This window comes from Medicago sativa, chromosome 6 (genome assembly GCF_051527215.1).
Source record: "Medicago sativa cultivar Bolivia chromosome 6, Bolivia_mono, whole genome shotgun sequence".
Classification (NCBI taxonomy): Eukaryota; Viridiplantae; Streptophyta; class Magnoliopsida; order Fabales; family Fabaceae; genus Medicago; species Medicago sativa.
The window spans coordinates 5,039,179-5,065,690 of NC_140754.1; the positions used below are offsets into that span (position 1 = coordinate 5,039,179).

The 26,512-nt window shown below is 30.3% G+C and overlaps 1 protein-coding gene and 1 long non-coding RNA gene across 4 annotated transcripts in view; both read right to left on the reverse strand.

Moving 5' to 3' along the window:
• The window catches only part of LOC146912251 (paired amphipathic helix protein Sin3-like 2), a 35,905-nt gene extending 9,932 nt beyond the window's left edge, over positions 1–25,973 (reverse strand). Inside the window, exons 1-3 of one of the 3 annotated variants that reach the window (XM_085720112.1) lie at positions 25,937–25,973; positions 25,056–25,241; positions 24,771–24,951 (exon numbers count right to left, since the gene is read on the reverse strand). In XM_085720112.1, coding sequence (XP_085576238.1) covers positions 24,771–24,951; positions 25,056–25,241; positions 25,937–25,959 — 390 coding nt within the window. In that variant the 5' untranslated portion in view covers positions 25,960–25,973. Of the gene's footprint in view, positions 1–17,289; positions 17,476–18,160; positions 18,204–18,335; positions 18,398–24,770; positions 24,952–25,055; positions 25,242–25,936 lie in introns of those variants that run through there. The other 2 variants (XM_085720111.1, XM_085720110.1) reach the window with 2 other exon arrangements.
• On the reverse strand, positions 22,375–24,218 carry LOC146912252 (uncharacterized). Its single transcript, XR_015016472.1, has 2 exons — positions 24,088–24,218; positions 22,375–22,708 (listed from the first exon to the last, which is right to left on the reverse strand). It is a non-coding gene; the product is annotated as an uncharacterized LOC146912252 (long non-coding RNA).
• Positions 25,974–26,512: the final 539 nt, after the last annotated feature.

Sequence of the window (26,512 nt, forward strand, 5' to 3'; positions counted from 1 at the left end):
ACTATTGCTCAATATTTTTGTTTTGCCCTTATTTTTCACAAACGAAGATTGCTTCAGTCATTTTTTATAATTAATATGTTGCTATGTCCCCGTGAGATTAACTCAGTTGATATGAACATTACATAATATATGTAGGGGCTGAGATTCAAACCCGAAATACACTACTTCTTCATATTTAATATGTGTGAGCTCCAGACTAGACTACGTGACAACAAATTATTATTAATGTCATCAAATGCAACAACTATAATATGGATTGTGATTCAATGATTTTAATATGGAACGATCATTGTAGTTTTGCGTCTATCTTGTTCCAACCTTTATCTTAATCCTTATTGGTTGAAAATATGGGACCACTATTTTGTGCTCTCGTGGACCAATCATTGGTGGAAAAAATGTTTTTTTAAATCAAAATGTAAATTTTGACGAGTAAACCATCAAATTGGTCCATGTCTTTGTACCGAATTCTCAAATTAGTCACTGACTCTATTAATAACTTAAAATGGTCTCTGTCTTTGTCAAACGTTTTTCAGGTTGGTCCCTGACTCAATTAGTTGTTTTGCATTTTAAGTCATTAACGTACCAAATAAGATCCAAAAGGCACTATGCCATTAACCACTAAAAATATTCAAGACATTGAGCCATTAACATTCAAAATACAAAACAACTAATAGAGTCTGAGACCAATCCGAGAAACGTTTGACAAAGACAGAGACCATTTTGAGTTATTAATAGAGTTAGGGACAAAATTGAGAATTTAGTACAAAGACAGAGACCAATTTGATGTATCAATCAACGAAGTATATAATATAATTAATACAAAGAACACATCAGCTGACTTGAAAAATAACATGTGCACAAATATTGTCAAAAAAAGAAGAAGACTTCTTTGGTAAGTATCATCTTCCTATCCCCTTATTTTGAAGGTGGAAGCCAAGATTTTAATCATATATATGATATATAGACCAAAGACTAAACATAGTAAAAAAAGATATCTAATAGTTTCGTCCTCTCTTTTGAAGCGAGCTATATTTAACTACCGCTAAATTCTTTTGGTCATTTTAATGTGTTTTTAAACAACTTCTTATGTGGGAAAAACAATGTTCATTATGATATGTTTGAAAAACCATCAACTTTTATGTTTGTTCAAATGAAAATCTTTTTAAGCTAAGGGACAAACAATTTTTCTAAGAACATCTCAATTTTCTTTACAATTTTACCTATTACCTATTACCAATTTTTAATTGACTATCAAGTGCACTTGTTGCTTCATCCAAAAGTAACACCTTTAGATTCTTCAGTATAGCTCTAGCTATCACAATCCTTTGTTTTTCACCACGACTAATTTGAACTCCTCTGTCACCACATAATGCCTCATAACTATCTTCTAAACTTGATATGAAATCATGAATATTTGCAGCCTTTGATGCCTCAATAATCTCACTCTCATCATCTTTATCATCATATGCCCCATAAGTAATATTTTCCCTTATGGTACCACCAAACAATGTTGGCTCTTGACCATCAATTGTCACTATCACTTTAATTGGATCATAGAATCTCTCAATTAGTTCTATGATTGTCGATTTTCCAGAATCACTTTCACTGACCAAAGCCGTTGATTATTCAACAGTAATTTTAATCGAGAATCCTTGAAAGATCATCACAATAGGTCTAGCCGCATATGCAAAATCTACATCATGAAGTTCACTATTTCCTATTAATTTTTCTCGGCTTTGTAACCTTCTAATTAAAGGGGCTATTCACAATTAGTGATCAAATAAAATAGAAAGACTTGGGGTTCGAAACCCGTACACCCTACTTATTCATTTATAACCTCTAGGCTACTTGACAAAAATAAAATAAAATAAAAGTCTCGCGAAAAAAGCTAATTGGATTTTTATTTGAATAATTAATTATTTAATTAGCTGATATATTGAAACCTAATGACCGCTCAAAACAATTATTTATTCTGTATTGTTGCTTGAGAGACTACCATTCCTAATATCTTGATAAAAGTAGTATGATTATGATTTTAATCTTTATAGAGCACGTCTTTGTATTGATATTTATGTTTTTTTTAGTGGGATAGATCACTATGTTTTATACATGTCTTAATTTTTTATTCGAGTTTTGTTTTTGAATGAAACATATATTCTTTTCCAATTTCGCATCAACCCTATTTTAAAATTGCAGATTATAAAATTTGGATTGTCATGTTCTTTTATATACCGAAACTTTTATATTTGGTTTCGGTGTTCATCGTTATATGTATATATCTGTAAATTGAAAATTCATGTATGTTATGTATATTTGAAGTCTCATGCATAAAGTTTTGTTAAATAAGAATTTATATTGGAGTTGAATTTAATTATGATTCAAGTGATTTTCAGTTTTATTTTCAAAATAAATCGTTCAGTATAAAGATTACCTTCAAACACTTATCTCTTCGTTTGCACTGCACTTTGAAATTCATCTCTTCATTTACATTGATAATGGCGTCAGCTTCATGTTCGTCACGTTTTTCTGTTACATACCTTATGATTCTTCATTGATTCATACACGCTTTATTGATATTTCTACGATTGTTCTTGTGTTTAATCGAATTTTTCTCTGTAATGTAATGAATTCAGACCGATTCAAACCCTAGAAATTCATTCAGGTTCACTACATGTTTCATGGATTTGGTTAACACCAAGTCTTGTATGCTTCATATGTCTTCGTTCCAAGTCGATTCACATTGATTCACACACATTTTCTTGATGCTTTTATGATTAATCTTGTGTTTAAATAAACTTTTTCTCTGTAATTTAGTGAATTCAAACCCTAGAAATTCAAACCAATTAACTACATGATTCACAAATTTAGTCAACAACGATTCTTGTATGTCTTTGGTCCACACCGATTTACATTGATTCACACACGTTTTTTTTATTTTTTTTATTTTTTTTTTTATGCTTTTACGGTGATTCTTATGCTAATAGAATAGAATTTTTCTCTATAATTTAGTGAATTCACTTTAAGCAAAACTTCAAACTGATTCACTAACATGATTCACATATTCAGGTCAACACGGATTCAATTGATATGTCTTCATTCCACGTCGATTCACAGATTCATACATTGTTTGATTTTTTATGTATATATAGACAAAATTCTTGAATGTTTCATGCGACTTCGTTCCACATATTTAGATTTTTGGTTTACACATGATTCACATATATGGTTCACACACATTTTTCTGAATTGACTTAGAATAAAGTAAACACATGACTAAATTTTTGTAACTCTAGTGAATTCAGTTTTATACTTTCTAATTCACAGACTTTTATAGTAACTTTTTTTTTTTTTTCATGAGAAATGAGGATTTATTTATTGATTTTTTTTGGGTATGATTTTTCATTTTCTTATGATGTTTTATTGATTTCATTATTGCTCAGGAAAGTGAAAGGCTGAAATGAATAAGGAGACACTCTCTTGGATGACACAATTCTTGAAATGGCTATTTTGTTGCACTATTATGCACATAAGGATCACATTGCAGATATTGCTTATTTTGATGATATTGATGATGATGATGATGATAATGATTTGGTTCTTTTGGATATAACATGTAGCAGGATGAATTTGTCTAGGCAAGGGTACATGGATGAAGTAAAAAAAATTGCTGCTAAACTCATGGATTTTGTAGGCTGGAATGAAGTGATGGAAGAATATGGTTTTGTTGATAGTGACAAAAAAGGGTTTAGGAAGATTTTGAACCTCATGTGTGCCATTAAAGAGGAGAAGATCCAGAAGGAAAGGGAATCCTCAAAGATGGCATGCAAATAGGTATACTTTTATTAGATCTTTCTAACGAGTGCCTTTAGGACACTCTCGTTAGCAAGACCCTACTTTTATTAGATCTTTGAAATAAACATAATTAATCACTTATTGTTCTATGCTTTTACTCTCTTTGTTGTTCATGTTTCCCTTTTGAAAGAGATATTACTGTTGCATAGAAGTTACCTAGTGTGGTGTTTTAGAATTTTTCATTGATATTACACTTATTTTGTCATCAAATAGAACAAAAGTATTACTTTAAAACAACCATGAAAAAAATGATTTGGCTGTTGTGTAAATTTCATTAGCAAATAGTATGAAACTCATAATAAACAGACCATGCAGTTACCTCTAACGAGTTTTCCTCAAAGCTTAATCTACCGAATTTATTATCTCTTATCCATATTTTGTGGATCATTTGAAACATATATATTTTTTTGTTCAATACAATTTTTTTTACTAAAATTTATCAACTAATTTGTATGGTTGAAATCCATTATGATTGACAAATCCTTCATAAGTTTTTTGCTTCTTCTTTTTTTACGATAGAAACCCTTCATAAGTTTATATCCTTTACTAGAAAAAGAGGAATGAATTAGAGAAATGAAAAATCAGTGTCGATTTTCTTCTCTATAATTATGGTGAAAGAACAATGAGCCTTATATATGACTATTGGAAGAAACTCTAAAATTATGGTGAAATTACAATGAGCATTATTCACGAACAAAATATAAAATGGAAGGCGATAGATTCACGATAATATCTGGGCAATACAATTAAATTCTTTACACATAAATTAAATTGTTTAATAAATGATTAATAAATTTAGACAAATAATAAACCAAGAAAAAATATATTTTATTTATAAATATTGTGACGTTGCAGTGGAAGACTGTTATGTTGAGTATACAGATAATAAATGTATCAGAAGATAGAAGATAGTAAGTCTACTTTTTACTATTAATTACAATTTGAACTTCCTTCGTTAATAGTGGTTGGAAGTAATGTAATGATAAAGATATATGATACTTTTCTTTCTTTTTCCAAGCAATGAGTACATTTTTCTACCCACATGTTATATGACAAATGCTAACTTGTACACGAAACTCATTGTAGAAATACATATATGAAAAGTGTCATTGTAGAAATACATATATTAAAAGTTGTGCATTTAACATCTTAAAAGCTGATATATTATGTTCCAATACAAAGTAGTTATTTTTTTAGGTTGTTTAACATGCATCCTAAGGATACAAATTAACATGACCGTTGTTATATATAGTTTGAAGTAACTTCTTCTTCTTATGGTTTTGTTTGATCTTGTTTGTAACCAATCAAATACAATCCGAATTGGATTGGTGAACTTATGGTTCTTAAATTTTGTTTTCTTGTTTTGATCTTCTGCGTTGATTTGGCAATAGGTGAATTTTTTGTGCTTATTTTGACTTATTTATTAGTTTATGTCTCGATCAATTATTTTTTTTACCGTAATTAATCATAATTGATGCAAGATTTTATAACTAAGAGTTTACCTCAACTGGTTCTTTCTAGGTAAACTCGACACGAGTTTACCTAAAATTAAAATTATATAAAAATTATTATATACATGACATACAGAAGTTAATATGATATTGTAAATAGGTCAATAATGTAAAATATGACTTAATTATAAAGGTAAAGTATACTCGATCATTAAAATAAAGTGTTATGCTCATCTTAGCATAAAAATACAAAATTAACTAGTAAAATTATAAGTTTCATAAGTTTCTAAACTATCCAAGAAAGCAAGTTTCATAAGTTTATAAACTTGTTAATAGAAAACAAAATTTTTTCCTTCAAAAAAAAAAAAAGAAAACAAAAATTTAGCGGGTTGGACTTAAATAAATTGATCGAGAAAAAAAAATGTTGCTTAAAAAAGATGATTTATTAAAAGGTAAAATCGTTAAACTCGGACGAGTTTACAATGAGTTAACTCGCTTAAACTCGTTGCTGATTTCAATTTTAACAAAAAACGCTTTTACATCGTAAATAACTCAAATTTGGCACACATAAACTCGGAAACTCGTCTGACTTTACGAGTTAGCACATGATTTGTGAAACATTGATAGATAGTAAATATCATTTCACCTCTATAAAAATTGAATCAATTATTAATGACATATTATGGTAATAAATATGCTTTCATGTATTATTCATAACTAGTCAATATAGTTCATGAAAAAAAACTTATGAAGATAAAATTTTCGTAAGTGAGATTTTTTGAATTAACATAAAGGATTATTTACTTGTATAAGTTATTTTTAATAAGCTAAAAAATTAGCTAATCTAATCAGGCCCCTAATGTTGTTGATGTTCTTTGTCTAATTTTAATATGGTAATTAATGTAGTTTACTAATAAAATAATATAACGTCACAAAATTTTATATGCAGTTAATTTAAATAGTTATTTGATAGATAATATATACATAGTAGATAAATGCAATGCAGGTTAAAATTTAGAATCGTTTTGTATTTCCAACATATATAATATTCATTCATTCTCATATGAGATGCATGACCCGAAAGTCATATTTTAATTGATAAAAATGAAAAGACATGTATGCAAGATGTATTAGTGGTTCATGCAAGTATTGTTGTGTTGTTTATGATTGAAATACATGACTTCAAGAATCTTGCTTACGTAATGATAATGAGAGATTACATGTGATTTATCTAACATTCAAGATTGATTTTCTAATTTAAAATATATGATAAATTACTATGTTTTTATAGTTTTTTTTATTTAAAATCATGCTTTCAACGAAGTCTAATATGTTGCTACATTTCTTGTCATTGTTAATTGATTCAAATAAGTTGATAATCAATTTACAAAACTAACTTTTGTAATTATTTTTTCAAATGATTTAAGTTACTTACTTTTTAGATTGTACCTGAAATCTATAATTCAACTTTTGAGTGAAAGACTATAAGACAACGTACCTGAAATCTATTACTTGGAAAAGAGCTTGTGCCTTCTAATCATACTAATTCAACTTTAAGGTGTATGAATATCTTCAATTGTGTGTCTGTGTCAGACTTGGGTTCTTCTAGGAATTTCATAATTTTGTAGAAAGTAAGGTCATCAATTTTGTCAAACTTGGGTTATGTTGCAGGCTACGAGGCTTGTTTGTTTTATCTTAGTTTTATTCTTGCTATGTTCGCGATGGAATGATTTATGTTCTTTGTATTTCATTCTTTCTTTCTTTTTTCATATTTTGATCATGTTTTTCAAAGTGATGTTGAATACGACTCATATATAGACAATGAAGAGAGGTAGGGCGGGGAGTGTTGTTCAAACAAGTGAAAATATGATTGTTGATGTTAAAAATGAGTGCTTAGTTAAACTTGAATAACCCGAGTTCCTTATGCAATATCCATTATACATGGTCTAGTATTAATTGTATTAACAAGTAACTGTTGCATTATTAAAGAATGTGATAGGAAGGGTGCTGAAATAGGTGTAATAGCATACTCAATTGCAATATGTTTATCGGATTAGTTTTTTTAAGAATGGTGGATTTTTTTTATGGAAGTGTTATTGGTATGCAAACAATGGAATGTTAGAGGGTTCAGTATGAGTTAGACAATGATTTTATCCCCTCCTGTTTTGGTTTCTGATTGTTAATGTTCTCAAATTCGGTTTGGTTGCAATGCAATGTAATGAAATAAGGAAACTTTTTGTTTATTTGATTTGTTAGCCAGACTTGAATATATTCACATTTTTAGCCAATGCAATAGAATCAGCTTTGAAAACATCTTGATGTTGGTTACTGTGTTAGTTATATGCTATTTCTCTTTCTAAATTTGCTCTTACTTGAGTTTGTCTTGTCTATGATAGATCTAAGCATTCTGTTTTTGTCTTTGGTCTGTTATCAGCTGCAGAAACAAATGTTATTGTCAAACACTTAAATTTTGCACCTTTTATTTGGTTGAATTTTGAATAAAATTTTACTTTACTCTATACATTGATGTGAATCTATTTTCTGTTTTTGGCCGTGGTTAGCGGTTACTTTGATTTGATATGCTAGTTCTTTATACTCTAAAATATTGTCCTGGCTTTGATCTGAAATCATTTAATTGTTGCCATCATAGGTTAGATAGTCATTCTTTTCTGATGGCTAAACCAAAGGGTCCCAAACTAAATATGTTGTTCAAACAGGCTCCCTCAAAAAAAAAAAATGTTGTTCAAACAGGCTATCATTAACATGTTGGTAGTTTTGAGGATAAGGTGAGAAAGATTCACTCCCTGACTCATGTTTGTAATTTACGTCAATGGTCTATACCAGTATGCCAATGCTGCTGTGGTATTTGTTGAGAAACTGGGAGCTGAAAATACCAGAACCATAGTAAAGAAAAAAAGTGTAGTGATATCTAGTTGAATATTTATTCTGAGTAATGAATACTATCAATAGTAATCATAATATTATAAGAATAACAGTATCATTATATACATGCTAGAACACATTAGATTCTGCACACAATTATGGTTTGGTAGGCCCAATATCTAGATTCTGCACATTAGTTTTTTTTTTTTTTTAATTTATCGTGTTATTTTTCATCTGATACATAATATACACATAATTCTAAGAAGTGTTTGGATTTATTGAATGAAAAACATGAATAATAAATACAACTTTCTGATTTAGTTCCTACCAATATCGTCTTAATTATATGTAAGAATCATGGATCATTGGCATGCAACAAGGATTGTGAAAAGCATTTCCACAAGAAAACCATTTTTCAACATATGTAGCAAACAAAAAAATACTTCAATAAAATGATCGATGATTTGTACACTTATAGTTACTGTTTTGACTTGATTTAAAAGAAATACTCTAGCGTGTTCTAGCATGTATATTGGAAAAGTAATGTTGTCACATAACTTTGTACATTTCTATTGCAAGTTGCTCAGAAGATTGGTATAGAAGTCAAGTCTTCGAGATTTTTTGGAAAAACTCTGGTTGTGGTTCTGTGTCTATCATTGTCTACGGGGATCACGACAAACCAACTTTGATCACTTATACAGATTTAGCACTAAACCGTAAGTGAACTATGACCCATTGGATAAATAGTTATGTAGTGCAACTGATCTTGTATGAAGTATACTGTTGAATTTATAAATAGCTTGCTACGAAATCTCTTGAGAGATTTTTGGGTTTTATAAGCCTTATTGACTCATAAATAAGGTGCAGAGCTCACGGCTCGACTCTCTCCTGTTTTATCCATTGGATAAGAGTTGGATATCAAATAAATCTATAACTAAGGAGGAGTACATTAGATGGGTTTTAAGTTTTCTGAATTTTACATTTTCTAACTCATCCGAAAAAGGAAATTTTTTTTTGCCCCTGCAAAAAATGTATCAATTACTACAAGCGTTCTTGGATGGATGTCTATGAACACGTAATCAATCATGGCTTTCTAAAAGGTTATATTCATTGGATCTTTCATGGCGAGTACTCTATATATTGTTAAGATGAAAATTATTATATTTATTATATACATGACATATAGAAGTTAATATGATATTGTAAATAGGTCAATAATGTAAAATATGACTTAATTATAAAGGCAAAGTATACTCGATCATTAAAATAAAGTATTATGTTCATCTTAGCATAAAAATACAAAATTAACTCGTAAAATGTAAAATTATAAGTTTCATAAGTTTATAAACTTTCTAATAGAAAACAAAAATTTAGTGGGTTGGGCTTGAAAAAAAATTGATCCAGAAAAAAAATGTCGCACAAAAAAGATGTTTTGTTAAAAGGTAAAATCGTTAAACTCGGACAAGTTTACATCGTGCTAACTCGCTTAAACTCGTCGTTGATTCCAATTTTAACAAAAAACGCTTTTACATCGTAGATAACTCAAATTTGGCACACATAAACTCATAAACTTGTCTGAGTTTACGAGTTAACACATGGTTTGTGGAACATTGATAGATAGTAAATATCATTTCTCCTCTATAATAATTGAATCAATTATTAAGGACATATTATGCTAATAAAAAAAGCTTTCATGTATTATTCATAAGCTAGTCAATGTAGTCTATGAAAAAGAAACTTATGAAGATAAATTTTTGTTAGGGATAACTTTTGAATTAACATAAAAGATTATTTACTTGTATAAGTTATTTTTCATAAGCTAAAAAATTAGCCAATCTAAACAGGCCCCTAATGTTGTTGATGTTCTTTGTCTAATTTTAATATGGTAATTAATGTAATTTACTAATAAAATAATATAACCTCACAAAATTTTATATGCAGTTAATTTAAATAGTTATTTGATAGATAATAGATACAAAATAGATAAATGCAATTAAGGTTAAAATTTAGAATCACTTTGTATTTCTAACATATATAATATTCATTCATTTTCATATGAGATGCATGACCCGAAAGTCATATTTTAATTGATAAAAATGAAAAGACATGTATGCAAGATGTATTAGTGGTTCATGCAAGTATTGTTGTGTTGTTTGTGATTGAAATACATGACTTCAAGAATCATGCTTACTTAATGATAATGAGAGATTACGTGTGATTTATCTAACATTCAAGATTGATTTTCTAATTTAAAATATATGATAAATTACTATGTTTTTATAGTTTTTTTATTATTTAAAATCATGCTTTCAACGAAGTCTAATATGTTGCTAAATTTCTTGTCATTGTTAATTGATTCAAAAAGTTGATAATCAATTTACAAAACTAACCTTTGTAATTGCTTTCTCAAATGATTTAAGTTACTTACTTTTTAGATCATTCAATATCAACAAAAAAGAAAGAAAAAGAATTTGGTTGTTTATTAGGATTGATGCTTGGTCAATTTCAAGAAAAATAATTTGTATTAATATATTGTGTTATTTGTCGTGATATTTGTTAGATTTATTTGCTAGATTTTGTTAGATTTATTTGTCTGATATACAATGATGTGTCTTTCTTTATATTGATTGGTTGTACATGTATCTCTGCTAGACTATTTTTTTGATTTATAACTTAAATAATATTTTTATCTTCACTTAATATGATAAAGAGAGATACAACATTATTTTAGTCAACGTGGTTACAAAAAATCTCAAGAGCACTGCTGTCTGCTATCTAGTGCATAGTTTCTAGACTACCTCTTCCTACTCTTGATAGTAATGTATAAATAATAAGTGAAATGTATTTTTTTCCATGAAAACAACTTTTTTTATATCTTTTGTTATTGAAATAGCTTATACATGAGCACTTATATGATTAGTGTTCATGTTTGTTTTGTTTTTACAGTAATAAGCACTCATATATAAGCGATATTTAGTTAAGTTGTTTATCCAAACAAAGCCTTAATACTCCACCTTATGTATTCAATAATGAATTTAAGCAAAAAGAAATCTCGTAGACTAACCATAACGAGGTTCGACTCTTTGGATTCTTGCTGAGAAGGCCAAGGTTTCTCTTCACATTATGGATCTTTAGAGTACATAACGAGGATCATTTTATAAAAATAATTTGACTTTTTTTATATCTTTTGTTATTGAAATAGCTTATACATGAGCACTAACGAGGTCCAACTCCTTGAATTCTTGGCGAGAAGGCCAAGGTTTCTCTAACAATCATTTCTCCAATTATTTGAAGATCATTTTGATCCACATAAGCTGCAGTTCTTTGGGGGAGTACTAATTTAAATAAGACTCACTAGATATAAGGATCTTCACATTATGGATCTTTAGAGTACTAATTATTATTATACAAAAAGCTGGTTGAAGCCTTTGACATTATTGCCACCACCATCATCTTCTAAATGTATTGTTCTATCCATCCGCTGCATTAAACCTTGCACCAACACTTGCTTACACCCTTTAGTCTTCTAATTTCATCTGAGTAGAATAAGTTTTTAACAGACGTAAATTACTTTTCAATTTCAACTTCAATCAAGCAAAAAATACATTGAAAATTTTGTAAGATTCCATTCCTACAACATGATACTTATCATGATTAAACCAAAATGGGACATTGGAAAACTCTTGACCACCAATAATGACGCATAATCAAGATTTTCTTCATCCATCCATAAATTCCTACTAGAGAAAATCAAATAATATAGGTAACTGGTTTACCATAGACAATATATAACAATAAACATAAACAATATATATATATATATATATATATATATATATATATATATATATATATATATATATATATATATATATATATATATATATATATATAAGACATATTAAGTGAGAATGTATTTTTTTATGTGAGAATGGTAAGAATGCTTGTCAACCCTTGGATAAAAAATAGATGATTAAAATTAAAAAGACTCACATGTGCCTTTCTCTAGTCTACAATCTAAAAAAAAATTAAAAACAAATTCGAATGAGAAGTTGTTAAAAGTATCTTCTCAAAAAATAGATATTTTTTTGGAGGAGAAAGAAAGTAAATGTCAAAAGATTGAACCATTTTTGTAACAAAAAATCACTTTAATATAGTTGAATCTAAATAAATTAAATTATTAAAAAAAATAAGTTTCACTACTATAAACAAATGCAAAATAGATTCAAATTTTCTATAAAATCTCCGAAGCCCGAAGAGTAATATCTAAATTATTCAATATCAAAATCGCTTATATTTTAATCTGTAACTAGGCATGGCAACAAAACTCATACTTGTGGTTACCCGCCCAACCAAACCCAATTTGACGGGTTTTCCCCGTTTCGATTGGGTTTGATTGGGTTTGCGTTTTCCCCGATTTCAAAACACGGGTATGAGACGGGTAACGAGTATATAGGCACCCACCCCGAACCAATACTCAAATCCGTCCTGAATGCAAAAAATTACTTTATGTTGATATGCCATGTTATTTTGTTTGATAATTGCCGTGTTATAAAAACTACCATATTGATATTTAAATGAGAAACTAAATCAATCGATCTAACAAATGTTAAAATGAGCAAGCTCTTGATGAACCTATGGGACGTTTGAATTTCATCCCTGCATAATCAAAATCACAAATTCAAATCCAAAAATTAAAATTTAATTGATTAGTTTAATTCAATAAAAAAAATGAAAAATTCAATTGATCAATAACATTGAATTGAAAGTGAAAAGGGAAAAAAATTATACTTTATGATTTTCACAGGAAAATTGTATTGTGCTGAGAAAACAACTTGAGAGAGAGGGGTTATTGCTATGTTATATGGATCGGGTCAAAACAATCAACCAATTCAAATCCTTTTTTATTTTTTATTTTTATATATTTTAATTTAAGGCTAAATTACATTTTTTTTATTTTTCCGACTAAAAATGAATGATATTCATATTGATACAATGTCCTCGTGGGCTTAGTTCAGTTGGTAGGGACAATGCATGATATATGCAAGGTCCGCGGTTCGAATCCCGGACACCACACAAAAAAGTACATCGATACAATGCAAATTTGTTAAAAATTAAAGTGATGAATCTGCGAACAAACTCACATCATCCAATTTTTAGCAAGACAAACAACGCTGCACAAAATGACGAACAAAACAACGTCACACTAAGACAATGAAATCACGAAAGAAAAAATGAAATAGATGTGAAAATCACTTATTTCAATAAAAAGAGAAAGTGAAAAACGAGCTAGAGGGGTGATTTTGCGTCAAAAATTGACCATAGATCAGCCCTCTTTGGTGAATGATGAAGAAGAAACTAGTGTTTTGGTGACGGCTTACAAGAGAAATGGAAGAGATAAGAATGTAGTTAAATTACATGACGCCCTTAACTAATTATAAGTTTCATGTTGGTCTCCATAATTAATTTTCGTTTTAATTTGGTTCAAGTTTTCTCCGTCGACCAAATAAATTCATTCCATTTGTTTAATTCAAAAAATGTTACCTTGGCATATGTGGACGCTAGCTGACATGTCAAGATTAGGTTGGGGATAGGGTTTTAAGGTGGCATAATCGTGAGGTACACGCCTTTAAGATAGATTTCTAGAGAGAAAAATTATCATTTCTTCACCTTTCTCTGTGAAACAAAAACACGAATGGAGAAAAGAAGAGGAGATGAATCGTTGAAGTTGGGTTGTACTCAGGATTGCTAGTAAAGGACGACGATTAAGGATTGTTCATTTTTCTTCTTATGTTATTTACAATTTTTTTCAATTTTCAATTTTTTTTTTATTTTTTTACAAAAGTTTTTTTTATTATTCTCTTTTTTAAAATTTTACTAGATTTTTTTCTTATCTCTTTTAAAAAAAGTAAAAAAAAATTTTTGCGTTATTTAAATCAACTAAAAAAAACGTGATATATATATGATAGTTCAGTTTCCCCTTTTTTTTCCACCAAAACCTTCATTTTTGTTAGATCTAGAGAGTTAGCGAAAAACAGCTCTTTGTTGTCGTTCTTCAGATTTCTCAACAACTACGATGGTTGATCATAATTATAGTCTGTTGATCTATCTTATTCTTTGATTATCAAATTTGTTTTAGTTTTGTGATTTTGTACATTAATATTCCATTTCTTGCGTGATTTTCAGATTCGGTTACAAATGGATATCGTTTTCGTTTTTTCAACCCTAATTTTCAATTTTTGTATAAATTTTGTAATGATATTTAATCGATCAATGATAATGTTGTTATTTGAATGTTTAATAAATTTTCCTGATTATGTTCAGATTTTGTGATTGATTGTAGAGGTGATCTTAATCTTGGTTAGATATTCCGCTTTCGTTGCAATGTTGTCCTTCTCCTTCACTTGTAAACCTAGCTGCACCCTCCCTTATATTTCTTCACTCTCTCTTCTCTTGTAAATCTAGCCACATCCTCCCTTCAATTTCTTCATCAATCACCTTTATCTCACTCTTCCTTATGTTTTTTTTCCTCATCTCTTTCTCATTTTTGTTTTTGACAAAAAGTTTTTTTTTGTTCTTCAATTCTCCAAAAATAATATTTACTACCATTTTTCCTATCTCTTTTAAAAAAGTAAAAAAAAAAAGAAAAAGAAAATCAACCTCTTAAAATCAACAAAACATATATAGTCAGTTTTCCCGCTTTTTTCCACGAAAGCGTTTATTTCTGCAACACCCCGTTTTTCCAATATATAAATATTATAAAATAAACCAGAGTTCATCACAAACAGGATGTCACATTTCGTTCTTAAAAATATCATTAAATATAAACAGAGTTAAAATCCACTCTTTATTTAAAACAACTGCTGTCAATAATTTCAAATATGCCGCAACGGAAAAATTATTAAATGTTCAAACAATACTTGACACTAAAGGCCTCAACGTCATCAACATAATTAATTCCATCTAATTAAAAATGGTCCAACAATAAATTTATAAAAAGAATACGTAACAATGGAAAATCAAATACAATTAATCCCCTCACGTTACGTATCAGAGCGACTCCTAAGACGACGCGAGGAATCAACTCACATCCGCGATTACTCCTGGTTTTCTGCACGTTACCCACGTAGAGGCAACATTCAAACAGAAGGGGTGAGATTTCACATTCAATAATAATAAGCATATAATTCATTAAAAAAATTTAACAACATAAATCAACAAAAGTACATCAGCAACATTACTTCACATAACTTCAACAACAATTCATCAGCAAAAACTTCGCTCAACAACGCGACAACAATGCAACAACAACAACTCAACAAATGCAGTATGCACGTGGTACCATCAAAGCATCAAGCTCTCCTCGCTAATGTCGTAATTCGGCTTGACAGGCTACAACCCCCTTCGCTTAAAATTAACAGAGCTACAACTCCCTTCGCTAATGTCATAATTCGACATGTCAGGCTACAACCCCCTTCACTTAAAATGATTATGTATTGACGCAACCAATGCAACAACAACAACAACAACAACGACGACTTCGCATTATGACTTCATAATTCATCAATCATGAACAACATCATATAACATCATATTCATCACCTAACAATCATTCACATATCTTCATTTAATCATATTCAACTATCCACAAAAGATTTGCCAAGTATTTGGTTTTAAAGATCATTTTTGACAAAGTTCGTCTCATAATATCATTTTACAAAACCAAGTTAGATTCATCACATCATAGGTTAAATACTCTTAAACACCTTAATTGAACTCCTAACACACAAGTTTTGGAGTTTGGAAACAAACCATAGGGTTTCGGGTTGACTTGGAAATAATTATGCTAAGTTTCCTTAAAATTTCTCCAAGACCTACTTGGAGTGTTTCCATCATAACTCAAAATCTAAAAATCATTTTCTCGTCAAACCAAAGCCATTGAAAATCTAACAAAATTATCTAAAACTTCCATGTTTACACCAAAAGCCAATTCAAAACATAAATGTGTGAAAAAGACGCAAGAATGCGAAACAGGGCATGTTGTCGGACAGGTAGTTCTCGGGAAAACTCCATTTTTCACCCCAAAATCCCAATTTTGAATCCCCTAAGCCCAAATTTGGTCCCAAAGTTTGTTTAAACGTTTCTAAACATGAAAGGACACTCAAATCCATATAAAACTTGAACCAAAACAACCTTTCAACAAAAATCACCATTTGACCCGTTTTTCATGAAAATCTTCAAGAACAACACAAATTCATAGCAAACTCTATGATTATGATTACCTATGGCATCAATCATCAACAACAACATCGCATACCAACAACAGCAGCAGTTAATCATGAATTCATTGAATTATCTACTTTTTCAACAATCAATTCCAAATCAAAACCTAATTTCTCTATTCATCAAAATCAGACAACAACAACCATGTTAAACCCTATTTTAGAATTATAAACCCATTATTAGAGAAGCTAGTCCCACCCTAACCTTAGATTGGTTGAATTCCGACTCTACAAGCTTGCTCCTCTTCTCTTCTCTGACTCCTCACTTTCTCCCTTTTTCTCCCAAAAGCAGTTTCTACGTATTCTGTATTCTGACTTTCTAATTTTCTATTCTTAACTTAGTTTTTCTCCCTTATTTCCATTCTACCAGCCCCTCAGCCTCTATATTCTATTTTAATTAATAATTCATCCACTAAATAAAGCTCATAATAGCTACTAATAAATACCAACATATAACATATCACAAATATTCAAATAATTTATATTAAAAGACACTAAAACTCAATAAAATAAATAAATAATAAATCAGGGCGTTACAACTCTCCCCCGCTTAGAATATTTTCGTCCTCGAAAATGCACCTCATTCAAATAACTCTGGATACGACTCCAACATCTTACTCTCCAACTCCCACGTCAAACTTTCACCAGCCGCTCCTTCCCAAACGACTTTCACAAGAGGTATCTCCTTGCCTCTCAGCTTCTTCACCTCACGACCTTCAATCCTCACGGGTAAGGTCTCAATCGTAAGAACCTTGATTGTAAGCACAATGTTCCACATTTCAAAATAATTACAAAACGTAAAAATAAGGTTCAGAACCTACTTTTGAGCCTTGAAATCTTTCATGACCTGAAGGAACATATCATATTTTTCTTTTTGATCCGGAAACGTGTTTTTCACTTCCTTCAAATAAGATAAAGCATCAATGGTTGTCAGCTTCCTGGGAGAACTTGCACCTCCACCGCCATTAACAACTCCACTTTCACCATTGCCACCTCCATTTTCAGAGCTTCGTAGACAAAATGCAATGACAATTTCAGATATCCGGAATATCAACAATGAACAAGACATCTATTTCTCCAATATCAAAATCAAAATTCATAATATTCCAGGGTTCAAAAATCTTAGTCCACAAATACATGCAAAGACATAGTTGTTCAAAGCCCGACAAAAATTTCAGATATCCAAAATATCAACAAACTAACAAGAGTTCATAATATTCCAGGTTCAAAAATATTCGTCCACAAATACATGCAAATGCAGAGTTCTTCAATCCAAATTATGTTAATTTCAACATTACTCGTATTACTTGGCTGGTAAGTTTCATACACAAAAATAATGCAAATCAATATGATTTAGCCCCTCAGATTAGTAGGTTCTAGAGCCGGATACCGAGTTTTCAAATCGAAAAAAATAAATAAAACCTAGGTTTGGTCCACTCGGATTAGTCCGTTCAGCAGGATATCGAGTTTAAAAATAAAAAATCTCCACAATCAATTTAAACTCAAATCAAACATAACCCTAATGAAATTCAACAACAATTGAACACTACAAGTGAAAAGGTATATATGAATTCAAATTCAACAGTGAAACACAAAATTAGGACAAATCCAAAAAGGAGTGAAACACAAAATAGGTCAAAAAAAAAATCAAATTTTCAAATTAAAATAATGACAATAACAAAGAAAACATACGATTCAGCTCTTGATGAACCTATGGGACGTTTGAATTTCATCCCTGCATAATCAAAATCACAAATTCAAATCCAAAAATTAAAATTTAATTGATTAGTTTAATTTAATAAAAAAAATGAAAAATTCAATTGATCAATAACATTGAATTGAAAGTGAAAAGGGAAAAGAATTATACTTTATGATTTTCACATGAAAATTGTATTGTGCTGAGAAAACAACTTGAGAGAGAGGGGTTATTGCTATGTTATATGGATCGGGTCAAAACAATCAACCAATTCAAATCCTTTTTTTTTTTAATTTTTTTTTATATATTTTAATTTAAGGCTAAATTACATTTTTTTTATTTTTCTTTGACTAAAAATGAAGAATCCTGCTCTTTACCCAAATGGTTTTGCTCACTCCCAAAGTAAAAGTCCATACTGCCCCTACGCATGTTAACTCACGTAGCGTGAGTTAACTTACGCAGTTATAAGGTGAACGTGACTTTAGTCACGCTACGTGACTTAAGTCACGCTAGTTATAAGTTGGTCGTGACTTAACTATCGCAATTTTTATTCTAATTTCCTTTATTTGAATTTATTAATTCAATACGCAATCGTAAAATAAATATAAAATAAAATAAAATAAAATAAAATAAAACAATGAACAAAAATAAAGAAACAAAAATAATAAATATAAAATATCATTTTATTAATATAATGCTTATTACATTTACAATGGGGTAAAACTAAAACTACGAAAAAATAAAAACCACCAGAAAACCTATCTTCCTGTGGTAAAACTAAAAATAAACCACAAGAAAACCAACCTTCCTGGGGTAAAACTAAATCTGCACATTTAGTTTTACCCAATGTGGTTTTTTGCCCAAGAAAGCTGCTCACTACTTATATTTTCCCCAGCATACCCACTACTTATCATTCTTTCTCTTTTTACACCAAAATAAAAAAGGAAAAAAAGAAGGAAAGGAAGAAGATTCATAGGGGGAGAGAGTGAGAATGAGAGATGGTGTGAGGAAATGAGGAAGTTTAGGAGTGTATTTATAGGGGGAGATTGTAACATAGGTTATATCTACCATAAATAGGGTCAAAAAACGTGTAAAAACTTAACAAAAAACGTGTAAAATCAATTAAATTCCATTGAACAAAGTCAAAAAAACGTGTTCTTGACTTGAGTCCAGGATTTACACTAGCGTGAGTTAACTCACGCCCAGGATTTACACTAGCATGAGTTAACTCACGCACAGGTTAACACTAGCGTGAGTTAACTCATGCTAGTTAGGCCGGTGGTCACAACTCAAGAACACGTTTCTTGGACTTTGGTCGGTTATTCAACCATGGTTTTATTGTGTTTTACACGTTTTTTTTTTACTGTTTTTGACTGAATTTAGTGCATATAAAACTATGCACTAAACAATTTTCAATTAGGCCTTCATTTTTTTTTTTGGTTACATTTAAGGCCTATATTCTAAATTAATTTATTAACTTTATTCTAAAATATTTTGTTTACATTAATCTAAATTATTTTCTTAACTTTATACTAAATTATTTTATTAACATTATTCTGAAATATTTTCTTAACATTATTGTAAATTAGTTTGTGCACATTAATCTAAATTAATTTATTAACTTTATTCTAAATTATTTTGTTTACATTAATCTAAATTATTTTATTAACATTATTCCGAAATTATTTTGTTAAAATTATTCTAAATTATTGATTCCATATTATTCTTTAAATAAATACAAATATAAATAAAAGTAAATGGACTAAATTAATAAAAGCAAATGGACTAAATATAAATAAAAGCAAATGGACTAAATATAAATAAATGTAAATATAACAATATCTTATTTTATTAATAATTCGTACATTACAACAATTGTCATACAATAATGTTGAACTTATTCACTAAATCTACTTATTTTCTCCTTTTTGGGGTAAAAAGTAATCAATCTTCATGGGGTAAAATAGTGAGCAGCCTTCTTGGGGAAAATACATCATCAACCCTTGGGCTAAATTTAAATATGGTTTTTTTTACCACAAGAAGTTCTTTTTACCCACAGTAAAAAGTTTATGTGGTTAAAAAAGCAGATTTAAAATTATCCCAAGGGTCGATCACTTCCCCAAGTCGGTACTCACTATTTTACCCCAACGAATTTTGATCACTTTTTACCCCCAAAGAGAATATTGAAAAAAAAAACAAAGAAAGAAGAGAATTAGAGTGAGAGAGTGGGAGGAGATAATGTGTGGAATATGGGAAGTATGTGAGGGTATTTATAGGTAGAAATGTGAACCTAGGTTGTATCTAACATAAATGTGGTCAAAAAAAACGTGTGAAAGTGGTAAAAAACGTGTACATTGAATGTTGAAAAGCTGACCAAAGTTGGAAAAACGTTTGTTCTTCACCGGCCAACTAGTGTGAGTTAACTTGCGCTGTGCTAAGTGGTACGTAACTTAAGTCACGTTCATACTACACGAACGCATGTTAAGTCACGTAGCGTGACTTAACATACACTCATAATACACTAACGCATGTTAACATGCATAGGGGCATTTTGGACTTTTACTTTGGGAATGAGCAGAACCATTTGGGTAAAGAGCAGTATTCAAAAATGAATGATGTCCATATTGATACAATGTCCTCGTGGGCTTAGTTCAGTTGGTAGGGATGATATATGCAAAGTCTGCGGTTCGAATCCCGGACACCACACAAAAAAGTACATCGATACAATGCAAATTTGTTAAAAATTAAAGTGATGAATCTGCGAACAAACTCACATCATCCAATTTTTAGCAAGACAAACAACGCTGCACAAAACGACGAACAAAACAACGTCGCACTAAGACAATGAAATCACGAAAGAAAAAATGAAATAGATGTGAAAATCATTTATTTCAATAAAAAGAGAAAAAGAGAAAGAGAAAAACGAGCTAGAGGGGTGATTTTGCGTCAAAAATTAGATTAGCCCTCTTTGGTGAATGATGAAGAAGAAACTAGTGTTTTGGTGACGGCTTACAAGAGAAGTGGAAGAGATAAGAATGTAGTTAAATTACATGATGCCCTTAACTAATTATAAGTTTCATGTTGGTCTCCATAATTAATTTTCGTTTCAATTTGGTTCAAGTTTCCTCCGTCTACCAAATAAATTCATTCCATTTGTTTAATTCAAAAAAGGTTACCTTGGCATATGTGGATGCTGACATGTCAAGATTAGGTTGGGGATAGGGTTTTAAGGTGGCATAATCGTGAGGTACACGACTTTAAGATAGATTTCTAAAGAGAAAAATTATCATTTCTTCACCTTTCTCTCTGAAACAAAAACACGAATGGAGAAGAGAAGAGGAGATGTATCGTTGAAGTTGCCTTGTACTCAGGATTGCTAGTAAAGGACGACGATTAAGGATAGTTCATTTTTCTTCTTATGTTATTTACAATTTTTTTCAATTTTCAATTTTTTTTTTGTTTTTTTACAAAAGTTTTTTTTTTATTATTCTCTTTTTTTAAATTTTAGTAGATTTTTTTTCTTATCTCTTTTAAAAAAAGTAAAAAAAAAATGACGCGTTATTTAAATCAACTAAAGAAAACGCGATATATATATATATATATATATATATATATATATATATATATATATATATATATATATATATATGATAGTTCTAGTTTCCCGTTTTTTTCCACCAAAACCTTCATTTTTGTTAGATCTAGAAAGTTAGCGAAAAACAGCTCTTTGTCGTCGTTCTTCAGATTTCTCAGCAACTACGATGGTTGATCATAATTATCGTCGTTCTTCAGATTTCTCAGCAACTACGATGATTGATCATAATTATAGTCTGTTGATCTATCTTATTCTTTGATTATCAAATTTGTTTTAGTTTTGTGATTTTGTACATTAATATTCCCTTTCTTGCGTGATTTTCAGATTCGGTTACAAATGGATACCGTTTTCGTTTTTTCAACCCTAATTTTCAATTTTTGTATAAATTTTGTAATGTTATTTAATCGATCAATGATAATGTTGTTATTTGAATGTTTAATAAATTTTCCTGATTATGTTCAGATTTTGTGATTGATTCCAGAGGTGATCTTAATATTGGTTAGATATTTCGCTTTTGTTGCAATGTTGTCCTTCTCCTTCACTTGTAAACCTAGCTGCACCCTCCCTTGTATTTCTTCACTCTCTCTTCTCTTGTAAATCTAACCACATCCAGAGTTCATCACAAACAGGATGTCACATTTCGTTCTTCAAAATATCATTAAATATAAATAGAGTTAAAATCCACTCTTTATTTAAAACAACTGCTGTCAATAATTTCAAATATGCCGCAGCGGAAAAATTATTAAATGTTTAAACAATACTTGGCAATAAAGGCATCAACGTCATCAACATAATTAATTCCATCTAAAAATGGTCCAACAATAAATTTATAAAAAGAATACGTAACAATGGAAAATCAAATACAATTAATCCCCATCCCGTTACGTATCAGAGCGACTCCTAAGACGACACGAGGAATCAACTCACATCTGCGGTTACTCCTGGTTATCTGCACGTTACCCACATAGAGGCAACATTCAAACAGAAGGGGTGAGATTTCACATTCAATAATAATAAGCATATAATTCATTAAAATAATTTAACAACATAAATCAACAACAGTACATCAGAAACATTACTTCACATAACTTCAACAACAATTCATCAGCAAAAACTTCGCTCAACAACGCGACAACAATGCAACAACAACGACTCAACAATGCAACAATAACAACTCAACAAATGCAGTATGCACGTACCATCAAAGCATCAAGCTCTCATCGCTAATGTCGTAATTCGACTTGACAGGCTACAACCCCCTTCGCTTAAAATTAACAGAGCTACAACTTCCTTCGCTAATGTCATAATTCGACATGTCAGGCTACAACCCCATTCGCTTAAAATGATTATGTATTGACGCAACCAATACAAGAACAACAACAATGACGACTTCACATTATGACTTCATAATTCATCAATCATGAACAATCATTCACATATCTTCATTTAGTCATATTCAACTATCCACAAAAGATTTTCCAAATATTTGATTTTAAAGATCATTTTCGACAAAGTTCGTCTCATAATATCATTTTACAAAACCAATTTACTTTCAAAACAAAACCAAGTTTGATTCATCACATCATAGGTTAAATACTCTTAAACACCTTAATTGAACTCCTAACACACAAGTTTTGGAGTTTGGAAACAAACCATAGGGTTTCAGGTTGACTTGGAAATAGTTATGCTAAGTTTCCTTAAAATTTCTCCAAGACCTACTTGGAGTGTTTCCATCATAACTCAAAATCTAAAAATCATTTTCTCGTCAAACCAAAACCATTGAAAATATAACAAAATTATCTAAAACTTTCATGTTTACACCAAAAGCCAATTTAAAACATAAATGTGTGAAAAAGACGCAAGAATGCGAAACAGGGCATGCTGTCGGACATGTAGCTCTCGGGAAAACTCCATTTTTCACCCCAAAATCCCAATTTTGAATCCCCTAAGCCCAAATTTGGTCCCAAAGCTTGTTTAAACGTTTCTAAACATGAAAGGACACTCAAATCCATATAAAACTTGAACCAAAACAACCTTTCAACAAAAATCACCATTTGACCCATTTTTCAAGAAAATCTTCAAGAACAACACAAATTCATAGCAAATTCTATGATTATGATTACCCATGACATCAATCATCAACAACAACATCGCATAACAACAACAGCATCAATTAATCATGAATTCATTGAATTATCTACTTTTTCAACAATCAATTCCAAATCAAAACCTAATTTCTCTAATCATCGAAATCAGACAACAACAACCATGATAAACCCTATTTCAGAATTATAAACCCATTATTAGAGAAGCTAGTCTCACCCTTACCTTAGATTGGTTGAATTCGGACTCTACAAGCTTGCTCCTCTTCTCTTCTCTGACTCCTCACTTTCTCCCTTTTTCTCCCAAAAGCAATTTCTACGTATTCTGTATTCTGACTTTCTAATTTTCTATTCTTAACTTAGTTTTTCTCCCTTATTCCCATTCTGCCCCTCAGCCTCTATATTCTATTTTAATTAATAAATTCCTCCACTAAATAAAGCTCGTAATAGCTATTAATAAATACCAACATATAACATATCACAAATATTCAAATAAATTATATTAAAAGACACTAAAACTCAATAAAATAAATAAATAACAAATTAGGGCGTTACAACTCTCCCCACTTAGAATATTTTCGTCCTCGAAAATGCACCTCATTCAAATAACTCTGGATACGACTCCAGCATCTTACTCTCCAACTCCCACGTCAAACTTTCACCAATCGCTCCTTCCCAAACGACTTTCACAAGAGGTATCTCCTTGCCTCTCAGCTTCTTCACCTCACGACCTTCAATCCTCACGGGTAAGGTCTCAATCGTAAGATTGTCTCTCACTTGCACATCATCTCTTGGAATCACATGAGATGGATCCGCAACATACTTCCGAAGTTGTGACACATGAAACACATCATGTAAGTTCGAAAGATGCGGTGGTAAACCCACTTTATACGCAACCGTCCCAACAACCTTTATCTTGCCCACGAAACTAATAGCATCTTCAAATTCAACCTTTTTCTTTTGAGGAGCTTCATCCTCATCAAGTCTTATCTCATATCCCTTTGGTAGGTAAGCGTTGAATTCATAAATCAAATTGTTGTGACCTTTGAACAGTTCCTTGACAGCAGCTATGACACCATGAGTGTCAGTCCTAGAAACAATCACCACAAAAAATATTGAGATCCCTTGATTGTAAGCACAATGTTCCACATTTCAAAATAATTACAAAACGTAAAAGTAAGGTTAAGAACTTACTTTTGAGCCTTGAAATCTTTCATGACCTGAAGGAACATGTCATATTTTTCTTTTTGATCCGGAAACGTGTTTTTCACTTCCTTCAAATAAGACAAAGCATCAATGGTTGTCAGCTTCCTGGGAGTACTTGCACCTCCACCGCCATTAACAACTCCACCTCCACCACTGCCACCTCCATTTTCAAAGCTTCATAGACAAAATGCAATGACAATTTCAGATATCCGAAATATCAACAACTAACAAGACATCTATTTCTCCAATATCAAAATCAAAATTCATAATATTCGAGGGTTCAAAAATCTTTGTCCACAAATACATGCAAAGACATAGTTCTTCAAAGCTCGACAAAAATTTCAGATATCCAAAATATCAACAAACTAACAAGAGTTCATAATATTGCAGGTTCAAAAATACTAGTCCACAAATACATGCAGACACATAGTTCTTTAATCCAAATTATGTTAATTTCAACATTACTCGTATTACTTGGCTAGTAATTTTCATAAACAAAAATAATGCAAATCAATATGATTTGGCCCCTCGGATTAGTCGGTTCTAGAGCCGGATACCGAGTTTGTAAATAGAAAGAAAAAAATAAAACCTCCCGGTAGATCCCCTGGGATGGCCCCCTTGGATTAGTTTGTTCAAGATATCGAGTTCAAAAAAAAAAAAACTACACAATCAATTTAAACTCAAATCAAACATAACCCTAATGAAATTGAACAACAATTGAAGACTACAAGTGAAAAGGTATATATGAATTCAAATTCAACAATGAAACACAAAATTAGGGCAAATCCAAAAAGAGTGAAACACAAAATAGGTCAAAAAAAAAATCAAATTTTCAAATTAAAATAATGACAGTAACAAAGAAAACATACGAATCAGCACTTGGTGAACCCATGCACCGTTTGAATTTCATCCCTGCATAATCAAAATCACATAATCAAATCCAAAAATTAAAATTTAATTGATTAATTTAATTCAATCAAAAAAATGAACAATTCAGTTGATCAATAATTTAAATAAACCAATTTAAATCCATCAAAAAAGGGAAAGAATTATACTTTATGAATTTCACAGGAAAATTGTATTGAGCTGAATTCAGTTAAAAAGAAAAGAATTATACTTTATGAATTTCACAGGAAAATTGTATTGAGCTGAGAAGAACAACTTGAGAGAGGGAGGGGTTATTACTATGTTGTATGGGTCGGGTCAAAAAATCAACCAATTTAAATCCATGTTTTTTTTCCAAGGCTAAACAAAATATGCCCTTAACTAATTATAAGTTTCATGTTGGTTTCATAATTAATTTTCATTTTAATCTTTATCTTTATTATAAACATTTACCTATCAAATAAAAAGTACACATGTCATATTCACATTGTCTATTGCATTTAATGTTTTTTATCAACCAATCAGAATTGATCATGACTCATAATTTTTTCTTAGCCAAT